Consider the following 18927-nt stretch of genomic DNA (forward strand, 5'->3'; position numbering starts at 1 on the left):
GCTCTCTTCAAAAGAAACATTTCTTTTAAAAGGGTCACATTCTATGCTTTTGTAGCATTTTATTTACTCCCTGCAGTCCATTTATAATGTTAGTCATTGTTTCTCATACCCAAGCCAATCTTATTTTCTTTTATTTCACACCGTCTCTCACCCTAAGCATGCTGTTTTTATACTGTACCTTTAAGATGTCTGTGTAAATTGTGTTTTGACTGGCCTACCAAGACACATATAATTAACAACATTTCCACCAAGCTGCTAAATACTGAGTAGGTACTGATATGTAAATATGGGCTGTACAGTAAGCAGCATACCATATACAGTACAGGCCAAACGTTTGGAAACATTACTATTTTTAATGTTTTTGAAAGAAGTTTCTTCTGCTCATCAAGCCTGCATTTATTTAAAAAAAAAAAAAGCAGAAAAAAATGTAATATCGTGATATATTATTGCAATTTAAAATAATTTGTTTTCAATTTATTATACTTTAAATTATAATTTATTTCTGTGATGCAAAGCTGAATTTTCAGGATCATTACTCCAGTCTATCACATGATCCTTTAGAAATCATTCTAATATGATGATTCATTATCAAAGTTGGAAACAGTTCTGCTGCTTAATATTTTTTTCATAACCTCTGATACTTTTTTAGAATACTTTGATGAATAAAAAGGAAAAAAAAAGAATTTTTACTTTTATTCGTCAAATATATTAGGCAGCAGAACTGTTTCCAACACTCATAATAAATCAGAATATTAGAATGATTTCTAAAGGATCATGTGATAGACTGGATGTCACATGTGACACTGAAGATTGGAGTAATGATCCTGAAAATTCAGCTTTGCATCACAGAAATAAATGATAATTTAAAGTATAATAAATTGAAAACCAATTATTTTAAATTGTAGTAATATATCACAATATTATTATTTTTTTCTGTATTTTTGATCAAATAAATGCAGGCTTGATGAGCAGAAGAAACTTCTTTCAAAAACATAAAAAATAGTAATGTTTCCAAACTTTTGGCCTGTACTGTATAGCACCCTGTAAGTAAAGTAATATTTAATTCTGTACAATGCCTTAAAATTAAAAAAAGTTTCTTTAAGCGTATGAATATCTGTGTTCAATTGTTCATGATTGTCTATCTTTTTAGATGGCGTGAGACTGCAGATGGTCACTGGACGGGAGTAATGCGGGGAAAAGTGTGGACGCTTACTCAAACAGAGGATACATTATGGTACTATGTTTACAATCATCAAAAAAATCCAGGAACAGAAAACAGACAGAAACAAAAAGTGGAAGAGGAGGAGCAGTTATTGGGGAAGAGGTCAAAAAGAATGATTGACATGAAGCAGGAAGAGGTGGGAATATGCACAGTTATGTCAGAACCTGACATCAAAGAGGAGGAACTTCTGAGGGACTATTTCCAGTTAGGTGTAAAATTAGTGGATCTCTACAGGAACTGGAGCACCGCAGATCCACACTTTAAGCATACAGCTAACATCTTTACAGGTACATATCTAACTAACGGAATAGTTCACCCAAAAATGAAAATTCTGTTATAATTTTCTCATGTCATGTGATTTCCTCTTCAACACAAATGCAGTTATGCTGAATTTTCGTGATGCTCTTTTCCATATACTGAAAGAATCAGTGGCGTAGTGCAAATCTGCGAGGTCCCCCTGCAAACACATGTCCGACCCCAACCCCCCCCATATGAACTGCACTTATACCGTCAGCATGTGAGTTCTATGTAGTCCTGTGAGCAGAGCAGGGAGTGGATCAGTGAACGGCTATACCGCCTTTACCACAAACAAGTCCAGAGAAATTTCATTTCGGTACATTATTTGAGTGGCCTTTGCTTTTACGGTAATCGTGAGTGCATGAGTGGAGCGTTTGGGCCGTGAGCAACAGAAGAGAGCGCAGCGCACACATGGAACGAAATACCGAGCAGTTGCTTCAAAGCTGTGCATCTTTGGAAGCGGAGCTGCTTGCAAAGTTATAAAACATGCTGTACACTGAGAGGAGGGGCGGTGTGCCATATTTTCGGCCTTTTTTCTCTTTTGGCCAAAAACGCCATTTTTGGCCGATAATTTTCAGTGGCTTATATTTCGTTGAATCCCTAGTATTTACCTTTTATGGACATTTTTACCTTTTTTAAATCCATTTTTTAAACCTAATTATATGCATGTATCATCTTTTGTGTCAATTTCATAAATTTAATCAAATTTAATTATAATTATAAGACACAATAGGGCTGTTACCAATCAAATTAAATAAGTATCAACAAAATCCATCTTGGGCAATGGAGAGGAGAAACAGAACTGGCATTTAGATGCATTTACACCGACTGTTCATTGCAGCTCAGAGGTGACAAATTAATAACCTGCTACATGTAATAATGCTACATGTAATAAGCTACAAATGCATAAATAATGTTTTGATGTTTTAAACATAATTTATATTTGAAATTATTTAAAACATGAAAAGATACTTTAAATGTGAAATTAAAACTGCCAGTACTTGTCACATGCCTGTCCTGTCTTGTGCTGCACATGGGTGTTTTGTTATTTTGGGCCATGTGCTCGTGTCTATTGTCTAGCCCCTCCCATCTTGTTATCTGATTATTGGTTTATTTGTCCCACCTGTCTGTCTCGTTACCCTCCTTTGTTTGTTCCCCTATTTAGCCTCCTTTGGCGCTTTTCCACTGCATGGTACGGTACGGCACGCTTTGGCGCTTTTCCACTGCATGGTATGGTACGGCTCGGTTCGGTACGGCTCACTTATGGCGCATTTCCACTGCATGGTACGGTACGGTACGGCTCGCTTCGGCTCGCTTTAAATGGTACCACCTCTGTTGAGGTTCCAAGCGTACCGTACCGATACTAAAATGTGACGTGAAAACACTGCAGATTACTGATTGGTCAGACAGAAACATCACTACCAGCGTCATTGTATTTACGACACGAGACACTAAACCCGCTAGATTTAAATAGCCAGTAGACAACAGCCAACGCTGTAGCACTTGTTTTAAAAGTACTTGTTTTACTTGTTTTAAAAGAGTATAAACTTCAAAAAAAGAAATGGCTGAATCGTGGTCAGTGGACGAGGTGCGTACTTTCCTCTCATTGGTTGCCGAGGAGCGGATGGGGTAACACGGAATGAAAAATTCGCATTTAATATGATGATGTCTTTGCAGTAAAGACGGCAACTATAACGATCAGTCCCACCCACTTTGAAGCGGTACTAACTGCAGTGGAAAAGCAACCGAGCTAAAGCGAACCGAACCGTGCCGTACCGAGTCGAGTCGTACCAGTGGAAAAGCGAAGCGAGCCGAACTGTTCCGCGCCGAGTCGAACCGTACCGAGCCGAACCGAGCCGTACCATGCAGTGGAAAAGCGCCACTTGTGTTTGTAGTCTTGGGCTGGTTCGTTGTCCAAGTTACCTGTTCCTGGTGTTTCCTTCCTGCTTGCTACCGGAGTTTTTGTATCTTGTCTGCCAGTGTCTAATAAATTTCCTCTGCATTTGAATCCTCGTCTCATATTCAACTATTCCGTGACAGAACGAACCAATCAGATAACAAGATGGGAGGGGCTAGACAATAGACACGAGCACATGGCCCAAAATAACAAAACACCCATGTGCAGCACAAGACAGGACAGGCATGTGACAGTACTAGCCAATGTGGCAGCAAGTCACCGTTAATGAGTGAGTCATTGAGATTCAACCGATTCATTCAAACGGCTGATAATTCAGGAAGCATTTGACATCCATCTTAGTAATTGATTCAACGGTAAAGCTTTACAATAAGGTTCATTAGTTAACATTAGTTAACTACTTTAGTTAACATGAACTAATAATGAACAATACTTCTACAGCATTTATTTATCTTTGTTAATGTTAATTTCTACATTAACTAATACATTCTTAAAATCAAAAGTTGTATTAGTTAATGCACTGTGAACTAACATGAACAAACAATGAACAGCTGAATTTTTTGTTAACAGATTAATAAATACAGTAACAAATGTATTACTCATGGTTAGTTCATGTTAATTAATTAACTAATGTTAACTAATAAACCTTATTGTAAAGTGTTACCTATTCAACTGATTAATTAAAAAGCTGATTCATTCAGTAAGGAAACACAGGCGTGTGTTGCTCAGAGACGCGATTACAGTGCTGTGGCTTTGTTTTGAGCTATTTTGGTTGGCGAAATAGAGCAAAAACAGGCAATATGGTGTCTAAAATGTAAGTCACTTAATATTAACTTCTTGTTTATTAAACAAAAGTTTATTCAATATCACATTTGTTATCATGCTGATATCTGGAGAAAAACTGCACTCTTCGTGTGATATTTATTAACTATATTCAATTATATAAATTAGACTAAATCACGCAGTGAAAGCGTGCACTCAAAACGCACACTAGTCTAATCTACTAACTAGACTACATCACGTAGATTGTGTGCACTCTCTCTGTGTGTGAGTGTGTGTGTGTGTGTGAGGGATATAGTCGATAATGTCAGATTGCACATTGTTAAAACAACAATTACGATATTATCGCAGATGATATATATCGCATACCCCTAATAAAGAGTGATACGAACAGTAACAATGGTGTCAGTTTTACCTTATCAAATCGACCCTGAGTCCTCATCCTTTGGAGTGTGTGCAAAGTAAATTAGCTTTTTCCCCCAAAAAAAGTTAATAAAGAGATTGTAAAACTAATCCATATGAATTGAGTAGTTTAGTCCAATTTTTCTGAAGAGACCCTCTTTATATAATGAACAGATAATTTAGACTTTTATTCACATTTAAACTTTGATCAGCGTACATAAACAAAAGCTCAACCGAACCTGCTTGACGCGTGAGAACAAAGTAATCTCATTGGTTCTTGCAGAAGCTCAAACGTTATGCGTAACACATGAGAATAAACCTCATTGGTTCTTGCACGTGAAGCAAATATGCTTGAGCTTCCGTTTACCACAACTGATGTGTGAGTTGATGAATGTTTATATGTGAATAAAAGCCTAAATTCAATCTGTTCATCGTATAAAGCAATCGAGTCTCTTCAGAAAATTTGGACTAAACCACTTGATTAATATGGATTAGTTTTACGATCTCTTTTTAAAACTTTTTGAAGCATCAAAGTGGAAGTTGCTAGCTCTCCGAAGATGAATGAAAGTCTTACGGGTTTGGAACGACATAAGGGTGAGTAATTAATGACAGAATTTTCATGTTGGGTGAACTATCCCTTTAAGGCAAGTTTTAAGGCAATGATTTATGAGCAGTAAGATAACTAAATTCATCTCCACACAGTCACGCAGAGCCGAAGCACAAACAAAATGCATGCAGTTTTGTTTTTAACCGTTAGAAGGGAAAAAAGTTACATAGTGTACCTTTTAAGATGTAAAAATAATTCATGGACTAGTTTTATACTTTTATGGTGCATTGCCAGACACTTTGAAACCAGTTGGTTATTGTATGTTTTCAAACAACTTGAGGGTAACAATCACAGTATTTTCTTCTCATTTCAAGGTGTACACGTAATTTTTCAGTTTAAAGATAATTTACACATATCATATTTGTATCGATTAACATATCTCTATCTATTCTAACAACTATTTTTAACATTGATAATATTAAGAAATGTTTCTTGAGCACTAAATATAAGTATATTAGAATGATTTCTGAAGGATCATGTGACACTGAAACCGGGAGTAATGGTTGCTGAAAATTCAGCACAGGAAAAACAATCTCATTTTACAATATATTCAAATTAAAAATAGTTATCTTAAATTGTAATATTTCACAATATTACTGTTTTTACTGTATTTTTGATCAAATAAACTGAGCCTTTGTCAGCATAAGAGATTTATTTCAGAAAAAAAAAATTCTAAAACTTTTGACTGATAGTTTAAGTAGCCTAATAAAAGCTGATTTATTTTACAGGAAGCAGGTTGCTTCATAGGCCAGACATGTTGAAATCACATGACCAGCCTAATACTAGTCACTTTTTTGACGAAACAAACTTTGTGTCTATAGATCCACGACGACTGACATATTAGCAAGTGCAACATAAACTAAAATCTACTGAGTGCTGTCTTTTGAACAGTGGTTCTTAATTTAAAAAAAATCCTTTTTAATGTGTGTGTGGATGTGTCTCTCTTTTTGAATATCTCAGGAGTGCGTTTGTTACGTCAAGATCCCGTGGAGTGTCTTTTCTCATTCATCTGTAGCTCTAATAATCACATTTCACGGATTCAGGGCATGGTTGACAGACTGTGTCAGACACTCGGGACTCTCCTCTGCAAGATTGATGATGTGGCCTATCATGATTTCCCCCCTCTGCAAGATCTTACAGGTAGAATTAAAAAAAAAAAATTTTTATAATATGACTTAATATGAACTATGTTTTATTGTATTTATATGATATTTGTATTTTTGTAATTTAATTTTTGCCATGAAAATAGCCTTAGATGCTGACATGGCATTAAATAAAACCAACTCTTACAAGTCAAATCAATTCAAGTCACCTTCATTTATATAGCGCTTTTAACAATATGGATTGTTAAGCAGCTTTACAGAGATAATAGGAAATTACCTTAAGGCTTTACCAAAGCTCTAGGATAAAGTTATTGTCCAGTTAAAGTTAGTTTTGATTGATTGATTCACTTCCGTTGCGAAGATCATTAGTTATTAATGTAGGGACCTCTAACACAACACCGTTCTAACAGGAAAATCCTTAACGTGCTCCGGCCGCCCATCCACACAAAACCTGGTGCCAGGTGTTTCAAGAACGCACTCCCTGAAAAAGGTTAGAAGGTGCAAACGATTATCCGTTATCTCTGCGCAAAACTCAAAAACGCAAACCTGCGAAAACGCAGACATCGCGCACATGCACATTACGTGTTCAGTCCAAAGGTATGCGCGTTTGAATATATATGTGCGCAGGCGTGTAGTCCTTCTTTACAAATCATCCCTCAATAAACTACTTGTCTGACCTTAAAAATGTATAATACAGAATTTTTTTGTCGCGTCTGCGTAGCCACACGACCGGAATTATCCCGACAACGTTTTATCTGTACTGAAGTAAAGGGAAGGGAAGCAGGCGCAGGTCCTTCATCAGATCTGGATACGGCCTGGATACGGCGGACTGCGGTAAACCTCGGATAAACAGAGAGACTAATATTAGCGTAGACACCATCCTTCTTATGATGTAACAAGTACATCAGGATTTATGGGAAGTGTTCCCGGTTCCGGCTGACCTAATCTATGCAGCCTAACATTGAATTATAAAAGTCTATAATGTGTTATGTGTATGCTAGTTCAAAGAGATGTGTTTTTTGTCTAGATTTGAACTGACAGAGTGTGTCTGCTTCCCGGACAATGTTAGGAAGATTGTTCCAAAGTTTTGGTGCTAAATAGGAAAAGGATCTACCGCCAGCAGTCGATTTTGATATTCTAGGTATGATCAACTGGCCGGAATTTTGAGATCGCAATAGACGTGAAGGACTATAATGCGTTAAGATCTCGCTCAAGTACTGCGGAGCTAAACCATTTAGTGCTTTGTAAGTGATCAGCAATATTTAAAAATGTATACGATGTTTAATAGGGAGCCAATGCAGTGTTGACAGAACCGGGCTAATATGGTCATACTCCCTGGTTCTGGTAAGAACTCTAACTGCTGCATTTATATGCTTACAGGTAGCTATACTAGCACTCTACTGTCATGCAATGTTTTGTTTTTTTCACACAATCATTTTGTCAGTGATCAAAACAATTATGGCTGTTACTAATAAACTCAAATCAATATGAAATGCAAAAGTAGCTTTAAATAATGTACAATATAAACACTCAAGAATGTTTCACTGGTCTCTAAGTTAGTTTTCTGTTTTAAGTAGTTTTTTATAATCACTGTTTTAAGTTGTTGGGGTGCTTTCTTCATGTTTGTATTTATTTCATATTATCTACATAACACCACTCGCCTCTTAGACATCAAATACAGATATTTGCAGTGAAACTTCACAATGGTGTCTGCAGAGGAGCTAATGGACTCCTATTTCATACCTTTTGAGCTACCACCAAATTCTACCATACAACAATTGAAGTGTCTTATATAGATTCAATTTATAAATAAATTATACTTAGCCGTTTACTCTTACTAAATTGCACAGAACAGAATGAAGCAGCCGACAAAATGGAATTAAGTCCTTAATTGAGCTAATTTAACCCATTAAACATATTTAATTAATTTCAACCAAACTCATCATCCATGACGACTCTGGTACTTTTACATATAGCTATACAGTAAAATATGCATTTGCATGTTAACATTTAGTGACACTTTTCAGTTAAACAAATTATATTTCAAATATCAATATAATAAAAACTTGAAGGATAGATGTTTGTCAGGTCTCTCACATATGAAGTATTGCAGTGTTTAAAGCATGTATTTGTTTCATTTAAAGAGCGCTGGTACAACACCCATTCAAGCTGATCTGTGATTTAGTTCAGACATTCGTCTGAGGAGAAATGGCGAAATGGGGTTACAGAATTTACCAGCCATTGCTTTCTCAAAAAAAGGGCATATTTTAAATATCTGCAGTAATTTTAGTTAGTGACATTTTTGCCACAATATCTTGTTAATTTCTGACCCTGGTACATACCAAATAATTAAAAGAATAGACATGAAATGTTGATTTGAGTTTAATGGTTAGTTCACATACAAATTCACCCTAGGCTTTTGTTAAGGAAAATTATGTCCCTTCATTAAAAGTACATTCACCCAAAACTTCAAAAAGTTAATAAAATGCAAGAAAACGTAATCCATATGAATTGGGAAAGTTTGATCACTTTATATGATTTAGGCTTTTGTTCACAATATAAAACATTGATCAACGCTCATACTGTAGATAGCACATCAAATATGATAAATAGAAACTCAAATGTGCTTGCTTGATGCACAAGGTTTATTCTCATGTGTAATGCAAGCACATTTGAGCTTCCACAAGAACCAATGAGGTTTGTTCTCGCACATCGAGCATGTACCGTTGAGTATCCTTTTACCATATTTGATGTGCTCTGTGTATCTATGTTGATTTAATGTTTATATATGAATAAAAAGCTCAATTAAATCTGTTCAAGAAATTGGGTGAAATAATTCAAATAATTCAATTTTTTGAGAAGAAAGATCATAGACTTATATGAGATGTGAAAATAGCACATATGTAAGAAATGGGTTGCCTGTGACAACAGTTATTTATATAGTTTAGCATTCTTATGCAAAACTATTTGGCTGCTGAATGCCAATATTGACCATCACAATCATATATTCCAGACAGACTAATAAGAGTAAATGTGTTTAAAAACCAAAATCATTGACACAACACAATGCAAAATTAAACAAGCTCTGAAAAGGATAATGCTTAATATTTGAATGTTTGTTTGTATATCTGTGACAGACCCTAGTGTGGAGATGCGTTTGCGAGACTTGGGTTTTGGCTACCGTGCTCGTTTCCTGCAGCAGAGCTCACAAATCATTGTGAACTCTCATGGCCCTGACTGGCTCCAGTCGCTCCGCAGAGCCCCCTACCTGCAGGCCAGAGATGCACTGAGAACTCTTCCTGGAGTTGGTCTCAAAGTAATTATTTGTTAAAAATACTCTTTGCATAGCAGTACATGAATGCATACACTTTTACCCTCGCAATTGCAACGCAACTACCGTGATACCATGAAGTTCCATCTTCTATGGAGGATTTTCTCTTCCAGGTCAATTACTATTATGGCAGTCTAAAGCTGAAGTTAAAGTTAGGTAAATTGTCAGTGCTTAAAGCTACTTGATTAATATTAATATATTCAAACTTTTGATTAACTCCATTGTTATCAAGTACAGTACATGTACAATGGGACACATGCTTGCAATACAATGCAACACATTTGCATAGGGTATGCTTCTACCATATGCTCCTTTATTACCTCTACTGGCATAGTTCCCTTTACATGAGGGCTTTTATTTTATTTCAGCCGAACTGTCCTGATCGTTCTAGCTGTTAAACGCATAGATTTATCATATCTGTAAACATCTGTGTTACATCTGAAATATATGTTTGCTTGGGATCAGGTGGCTGACTGTGTATGTCTGATGTCACTGGACAAGTTTGAGGCTCTTCCTGTGGACACACATGTGTGGCAGATCGCCAAACGTGACTACAACTTTGCTGCCGGTAACAGCCAGAGGACCTTGACTGATAGAGTCTACAAAGAGATTGGTTAGTACCTATAATATACTCTGCCTGGCAACCACACAACAGTCAAGTTGTGCCTGTGAGTTTTAAACTGACAAACTCGCGTTGTCTCAAAAAAAGTAGTAGTAAAAATCTACTTTAAAAGTAAAGTAAATGAGGTATATTTTTTATTCTCTTTTTCTAGGTGACTTTTTTAGAAAAAACTGGGGTCCCTATGCTGGCTGGGCACAGTCTGTGAGTAATACTGTACAACTTTCATTGGATCATAATATTTATATATTTTTTTCACATTGATGACCTCTTTATTGTTTCTTTTTGTGTCTCAGGTACTTTTTTGTGCTGATCTAAAGAAGTTTCAGAAGCTGAGAGAAGAGGTTCCTGTAATGAAAGGTGAGAAAACTGAGCTAAAGAACAAGATGAAAAAGAGAAGATATGACGGATATAAAGAAGAACAGAAAAGAGAAAAAGGCAGTAAGCATCAGAGGTCATAAAATCAAATGAAAACATTTATCATCAACTCAGACGTGTGTATGTTTTTTTTTTTTTTTTAAGTGGGGATAGGATGCATCTTTTGAAAATCTACTATACATATACATAAACATATACATATACATATACACATACAATGAATTAATTATCAGCATTACAACCCACTCAGTTTGATTGGTAATTTCAAGGAAGGAACAATATTTTCCACTGTGTATAATACATGTGCAGTTCAACACTGAAGGTTTTGTTGTTGTTTGTTGTAAAACTGCATTTGAGAAACATAAATTCAAAATCAATCTTTTTTTAATTTTTTTTTAAGAAACAGATAAAATATAAATTTTGATAAATATAGTTTGATAAGTATAGTTTTTAAAAATAATAAAATTCTGAATTTGCCTGAATTTTTCTATTTTGTTGAAGCCATAGCATCATAGCCTTACAGGTGACCCAAGTTCAATTACCGGCTTGGTCCTTTCTTGATCATGTGCCCAAGTCTTCTCCTTTGTTGTTTCCTGTCTCTCCTTCACTCTTATCCCATAAAGCAGGGGTGGGCAAGTAACTTTGGCCGCGGGCCAATATTTTTTTTAGCCAGTAGATGTGGGGCCAGCTACACGGGAGCAGGCCTATGGACAGTGGCAACTTTGTTTTAAAAAGTGGGTGGGGTGGGGGTTGTTACAATGCTAAATCAGATATATGTACAATAACATCACGATGTCCAGCAATCGATTTAAATAGTAGGCTACATTTGTTGTTTAATAAGATGTAGCTTAATAAAGGCTGTGTTGTCAGAATTTTCGTGTGAATAAATATATAGATCCGGCTGTTTGTCCAACAGGTATTTTAATGGATCAGTGGTAGAATTTTCGCCCAGCGTGTCAGAGGTTCTGAATTCGAATCCGCACTCGTATAGTTTTTTTTTTTTCTCGTATAGGTTTTTTTTTCCTCATCAAAACCGATTACGTTTTATTCGTCCAATAATTACCCCTCTTTTGAATTAGCCTAGTATAGGCTATCCAATCTTTTGTCAAGCAACTTTGTGTTTATTTCCGATTTAAAAGACGAAAGACGACATTAAAATTTGCTACAAAAATGGTTGTTCTGGTGTTTCTTTGTCTGTTTTGCGCCCGCAGTAGGTATATAATCGTGGAATATGATGGGTCTGTGTAGCATTCGTTCAATCGTTTTTTCAACGACTTGTTTTTCCATTATTTATTTCCTGACCTAAAATGAAAAAACAAATAACGACGGGTTTTCTGATTGTGTGCTCAGAACAAAAATAGAAAAAATGAATTACTGGATTAGACAATTTTTTATTTAGATTTTTAATTTAACATCTTAGGCATATATCAATGAAATCATTTTAAACAGATCAAGTACTATTGTGGTAACAGATTACAGCCATTTTAATTAAGGTGTGAATAGCAATCATGCCTCATTCGCTTACAGTCCGACAATAAACTTGACTGACTAATATACTGTTATACTCTCTGAATATGTAATCCATATTAAATGTGCATTTCTCTCTGGCGTTCATGAGTCCGCTTCGTCAACTTCATCTTTGCAGCGACACATAAAACACCAATTTATTAATAAATAATTAATTGTCTCCTTGCTATTTTAGACACATTAATCATTACTTTTACCGGTTCTTTGTGGCAAGCTTTATGCATGCGGTCGTGAGCTTGAGTGCGGCTATATTAAACGCTCATTATCATATAGCCTAAGTAATTAAATTAATATAAAGGGGCGATTTGTCCACGAATGGCTTAAATGAACAACTACTAGTCGACTAGAAAAAAAAATTGTATTATTCCACATATTTTGGTACCAGCAGATCATTCGAGCGACCCTGCGGAATGAGCGAGCGGAGCGGAATATTCACATGCTCTGATTGGAACAAACCCGAACCTCAATGTCTGCTGAACTTGCGTAGAAACATCAAAATTAATTTGAAAAAACGATTGAATGAATGATACACGGGGCCCTATTTGTAAACCGTTATTGTAAAATAAAAATAGGCTGATTAAAAAAAAAAAAAAAAAAAAAAAAAAAAACGGACTTCCAAAATAATCCGGCGGGCCAGAAAATATTGCTGGCGGGCCGTCTGTTGCCGACCCTTGCCATAAAGGCTTTCAGGACATCAAATTCAAATATGCAAATTCACTCTTTGCCAGAAGGTATAGCGGTTACATAAAGCAGAGCTGCACTTATAAACTCTACATTATTAAAGGCATTATACAGAGGCAATAATAAAAAAATGGCATCAAAACTTTACTGGCTGAAATGCACATTTACAGGTATGACCTAGACACCATAAATTAAAACAATAGCTTGGCATAAATGTGGCCAATTTGGTGGTTGCAAACTGCTCTAAAAGCGCGAGCAAATTTGAGACGCAGATTATATCCACATGCAAGTTACTGAATCCGCATTCAACGCGGAGCGGCTCTCAGTGGCACTGTATGACGTTACAAAAAAGGAGTTGTCTAATCCTGTTCCGTTTACACAGCAAGGATATGACGAAAATACAGTTGCGAGTCCTGAAAAAACACAGGTGGTGTGTGTTCGTTTATAGAATGCGATTGTCACTGCTATAAACTCCCATATATAAAAATAATTATTTGAAAAATATAATTTTCGTGCAGCCTGTAGGCCTCTAGGCTTCAGCCCATGGAAGCCCATGCGTTAATGTGCCCCTGGGCCTGAATGCATATGTGACGCTTCACGTTTTCTGGTCCAGGAAAAGAAGGCGTTCGGGTCAAAGAGCTGCTGTGCAACACTTTAAAGTTTTTATTTAACAAAAGCTTCTCTGAAAAAAAATATTTTCTTGCAATCTTGCTCTCTTTCTGCAACAAAACCATGCCCCCTTGCCACATACTCCCACTGCCTTACTCAGGCCAGACATTCTTCCACCACCTGGGACAACTCAGGTCCCAAATCCCAGTCTGAGGTCCCAGTCGCACCTGCCCATGATCCGTGTGTAAACCCAGATTCTGTACTTCCTCTAATCCAATTGGGCAGTTTCTTAAGTTTGCTGTGAGTCCCTCCATGGGCAGCGACCTCAGAACTGCCCTCGTGTGTCACATATGCCACGTCCTATCATTAATGTAAATTATGTCATCCAGGTTGGCTGTGGTTTATGCCTGGTGGGAATGGAAGACACTGTCCATGAGACGCTGGAACGTACGTGGGGCCCTGAACAAACTAAGGAAGCGCAGCAAACTGGTGTGATCCAAACGGCCATTTTCTCTTGAGACATTGAGATTCCCCTTTTCAAATCTAGTGTCGGAACAAAATTGAGCTTTACCCAACCCATCAAGCAACTCGTCAACCCTGGGCATTAGATAAGCATACATTTTTGACACTGCTTTCGATTTTCGATTACCTTTCGATAATCAACACCTAACCTTAAACCCGCTAATTAAACACAAACATTATTGGCCTGGCACAGTCACTGAGTGGCTTCTATCATGCCCATTTTAAGTATAGCCTCTAATTCCACACACACCACTTTTTTCTAGTGTTCAGGCAGCCTGTAGGGTTGGCAATGTATTACCCCTGGATACAGCTCAATATGGTGGTCCAGGATGTTCATATGGCCGGGAAAGGGAAGAATACATGAGCAAATTCATGTTGTAACTTGATTACCTCCGTGAGTTGGAACAATGAGAGGCGGTCTCTGTAAGTGACAGGAAAATAAGCATTAGACTTAGAATTTATTTCCGGCTTGAGCTCCGTCTTCTCTTTTACTGTCACTGCCAACTGCACAGAGCCCTCGTCCAGTGGAACAACTCAGGTCCAGTTCATACTGAATTAAATTTTTCATATTAGTAGATCCCTGCACCTAAGCCTCCTCCAAATTCATAAAGTTTGCGGAGTGTTCTTGACATAAATGTTGTGCTTTGGTCGGTGAGGATCTTTTTCGAGATCCCCACCTGCAAGCAAGAGGGTTTTTTTTTGTCCTTGCAGAGATATCAGAGAGCCACCACTTCCTTGTCTCGCGTTGCATACAATGACTAGCCCAAAGCGGTGCCCATGTACTGACCGTTCTAATTTTGGAATGACAGGCGGATTAACCAGATTACATTTACGGCATGTCACACATGTCAGGCCAAAGCCTGATATGTATTCCCCTTTACACTTACTGGCAAGTGATACTCAACCCAGGCTTCCCATCCACACTGGTGGCAGCGGGTACATCCTCTCGCAGATGAGTCAAGAAAGAGAGGGAAAGGAAGAATACTGGGGCCGGAGTGGTGGTCCTCCGACACTTGGAGACGACTGTGTACGGGACAGCGCTGCCAAAGGGCTTGATCTCCTCGGAGTTTGGCTATGGGGGCCGCTCCTGCCATGCTCTCATTTTCTGAAGCGGGATGTGTGGGGTAGCTTCAGCAGCCTCCCAGCCAAGCACACTCTGGAAAAGCTGACAATCCTCCTTCTGCACATCCAGAAGAGCCAAGAACGTCCTGCTCCTCTAGGAGCTAAAGGAGGGCTTGATGTTGCTCATGGTGGGGGTTGGTGTGGGATTTTACCAGCTTTTTCAATGACACAGACTCCATGGCGACGTAAACCTTCTTTTCCCGGTTTTCATCACCTCTGTGACATGCTTCACATTTTCTGGTCAAGGAAAAGGAGTTGTCGGGATCAGAGAGCTGTTGTGCAACATTAAAAAATAAAAAATAAAGTTAAATACAGTTAAAAAATAAAAACAGGTGTGCAGTAATCAGTCCAGGTATGTAGAAATGTAGTCCAAACTAACGGTAAACTGTAAAGGTGAGTGAGACCTCTGGTGGCCAATTGAGGAATCTTCACCAGCGTTCATGACAACGTTATCTAGAAAGATAAATTGTTGTTTCTCTGAAATTAATAAGGTGAAGACCCTTATTATACATCAAACAAATTAATGAAAGATGTATTTGTTATTAACTAGCATCAGTTATATTACCTCTAATGTCAATTAGAGGATCATATACTGATAATATACAGCAATGCCATGGTCTCTGGAAAGAGGTTTGGTTAAGTGATATTTGTGAGCAGTCCGATGGTGGTGACGTCTTCCACTGGTTGTGCTGTGTAACAATGCAGTGGGAAAAGGAGCCAGAATATGTTTCAACCGTCTTGAACACGAAGCTCTCCTGAAGCAAAAAGGGTCCTAAAATCTGGAACATGCAGATGAAGTGCTGAAATATGTGCAGAAGGTCCTTAACAATCTGGAAAACTGATACAAAGGTACCCTGAAGTGAAGGCTTGCTCAACTGAGCTTAACCTAGCAAATGCAAATGTTGCAAATTTTGCAGTATGTTTTCTGCCTCTGGGCCAGAAAAATGTAGAACTTGGTCAATCTGCTTTTGTCTCTCTGGACGAAGATTCGTAGTGAACTTCACGAGTTCCAGTGGTGGAAAGAGTACTAAAAAACTGTACTTAAGTAAAAGTATTGCTACTTAAGTAATAATTTACTTGAGTACAAGTAGAAGTACTGAAAAATAATATGACTCTAGTAAGAGTAAATAAGTAGTTTGCTTAAAAACTACTCAATTAAATACGTTACAAAGTACTTTAGTATTATTTTTCTATTTTTACCCAAAATGGGGAGATGATAGCGATATGGAGCGCTAAACACTCTCATGTCAATTCTGTTTCATTCATACTGGAAGCCCAGTACACACTGATTCATACCTCGCGCAGAAAGTCCACAAGTGAGATTCATAGAAGAGATTCACTTATGACGTTTCAGGAAATGCCAATATGGATATAATAACATGCAAATAGAGATGAAACTGAAGACAAACACATGATAGCGATAATATATCTGTGTTCATCAAGCTATCTCAGGTATTTTCATAAGAATGATGTATGTCTTTAAAGGGATAGTTCACCCAAAAAGGAAAATTAGCCCCAGATTTATTCACCCTCAAGTCATCCTAGGTGTATATGACATTCTTCTTTCAGACGAATACAATCAGAGTTATATTAAAAAATGTCCTGGCTCTTCCAAGCTTTATGGCAGTGAATGGCTGGAGAAAATTTGAAGCCCAAAAAAGTGCATCCATCCATGATAAAAGTGCTCCACTTTTACTCCAGGGGGTTAATAAAGGCCTTCTGAAGTGAAGCCATGTGTTTGTGTAAGGAAAATACCCATATTTAAAACTTCATAAACTATAATCACTAGCTTCCGCCAGACGACCGACCATACGCATCGATTTACGGTGGAAGACTAACCCCTGACCCGATACACAATGTATTATTATAGAAGAGCAGCTTCAGTTTGTTGCACAGCCCTATTTGTTTGAGCCGTGAGAGGCGTCTAAGCTCACGATACTCCTACAGTACATCCTACGTCATACATGTGTCACAGGTTACTCTTGTGGCGCAAGTCAGTTTGCGTAGGATGCCTCTGGCGGAAGCTAGTTATTTTAGATTATAAAGTTATAAATATAGGTATTTTTCAAAAACCCATGGCTTCGCTTCCGAAGGCCTTTATTAACCCACGGGAGCCGTGTGGAGTGTTTTTTTTTATCATGAATGGATGCACTTTTTGGGGTTTTAAATTTTTTTCCAGCCATTCACTCCCATTATAAAGCTTAGAGGAGCCAGGACATTTATATTAATTAATATAACTATTAGTCTGAAAGAAGAATGTCATATACACCGTGACTTGAGAGTAAATCATGGGCTAATTTTCATTTTTTGGGTGAACTAACCCATTAATGCAATGCTAATCAACATAGCCTGTATTATAGAATTTAATAAAATAATATATTCTCCTACATGAAACCACAGAAGTGATTTCAAGTCATTTTGATTTCGAAGCAAAACATGATATTAAACTCATAAATTGTAGTTTTTGATGGTATGTTAAGCAAACATACTAGCTTTCCCTGTTGTCAAGAGCAAATGTTTTATTACTAATCTTTAATTGTCCAAGATGGCGGCGCGAGTACATCGCGAGGCTCGCGGTCTCTCCAGATTCTGTAATTTAGCAGTATTTTTCTTGCTCATTTCGGGTCTGTTCGTCCAGAACAGTTGTGCCTTAACATCGTACACCCAAGGTGAGCTTTTGGATATTGGTTTGCGAATTTCCGACAGTTTTATGGACAACCTTCGACTCCTTCCTGAGATCGCCAGATCACCCGAGGCTATGCACTCTGCCCGGCCGGGCGGAAGTGCTCGCAGGCGCCGGCGAGATCGTAAACAAAGGCGGGGGAAGCGCGGAGGACTAAGAGCTAAGCTAAAGCTAACACCACACCGGCTCTCTTTACCCAGCATTTTCCTTGCCAATGTACGGTCGCTGTTGAACAAAATGGAGGAGATTCGACTCAACATCACATACAGCAAGAGACTTTTGAACTGTAATGTTCTAATTTTCACGGAAACATGGTTAAACAGCGGAATACCGGACAACGCTATTGAGCTAGCGGGACGCCATACATTCCGGGCGGATAGAACATTAGATGGCTCCGGTAAGACCAGAGGTGGTGGATTGTGCATTTACATTAACAAAGCTTGGTGCACAAACTCTGCTATTGTTGGGAGACATTGTTCAGCTAACCTTGAGTTTCTCATGGTTAAATGTAGACCGTTTTATCTACCGCGGGAGTTCACTTCCACTATTATAACTGCAGCCTATATTCCCCCGGATGCTGATGCCAAGTTTGCTATGAAAGAACTTCACGCAGCCATCAGTAAACAACAGACCGTTCACCCGGAAGCTGCGTTTATTGTTGTGGGTGATTTTAATCATTCAAACTTAAAGTCAGTGCTACCGAAATTTCACCAGCATGTTTCCTGTCACACCAGAGGAAAAAAAACCTTAGACCATGTTTACACAAACATGGCTGAAGCTTACGTCGCGACACCCCTCCCCCACTTGGGACAGTCAGATCACCTTTCTTTGTTCCTCACCCCCAAATATGCACCTCTGATCAATCGCGTGAAGCCATCAGTGAAGACCATCAAGGTGTGGCCTGCGGGGGCAGATTTCTCACTCCAGGAAAGGTTTCTACACACAGACTGGAGTATGTTTGCTTCTCAAGCCACCAGTGGCTCTCACACGGACATTGACTGCTACACCTCCTCTGTACTGGATTATATTAATACCACCATTGACAGTGTTACAACCCAGAAGCAGATCACCACATACCCAAATCAGAAGCCATGGATGAACAGGGAAGTGCGACTCCTATTGAAGACAC

At 38.0% G+C, this 18927-nt stretch overlaps 1 protein-coding gene across 3 annotated transcripts in view; it reads left to right on the forward strand.

Moving 5' to 3' along the window:
* The window catches only part of ogg1 (8-oxoguanine DNA glycosylase), a 56494-nt gene that overhangs the window by 3466 nt on the left and 34101 nt on the right, over positions 1–18927 (forward strand). For 2 of the 3 annotated variants that reach the window (XM_081349590.1, XM_081349589.1), the window contains exons 3-8: positions 1151–1509; positions 6184–6363; positions 9464–9642; positions 10123–10270; positions 10431–10480; positions 10573–10717. In XM_081349590.1, coding sequence (XP_081205716.1) covers positions 1151–1509; positions 6184–6363; positions 9464–9642; positions 10123–10270; positions 10431–10480; positions 10573–10717 — 1061 coding nt within the window. The remainder of the gene's footprint in view (positions 1–1150; positions 1510–6183; positions 6364–9463; positions 9643–10122; positions 10271–10430; positions 10481–10572; positions 10718–18927) is intronic. The other variant, XM_081349591.1, reaches the window with a different exon arrangement.

The sequence above is a fragment of the Scardinius erythrophthalmus genome (genome assembly GCF_964197995.2).
Source record: "Scardinius erythrophthalmus genome assembly, chromosome: 20".
Lineage (NCBI taxonomy): Eukaryota > Metazoa > Chordata > Actinopteri > Cypriniformes > Leuciscidae > Scardinius > Scardinius erythrophthalmus.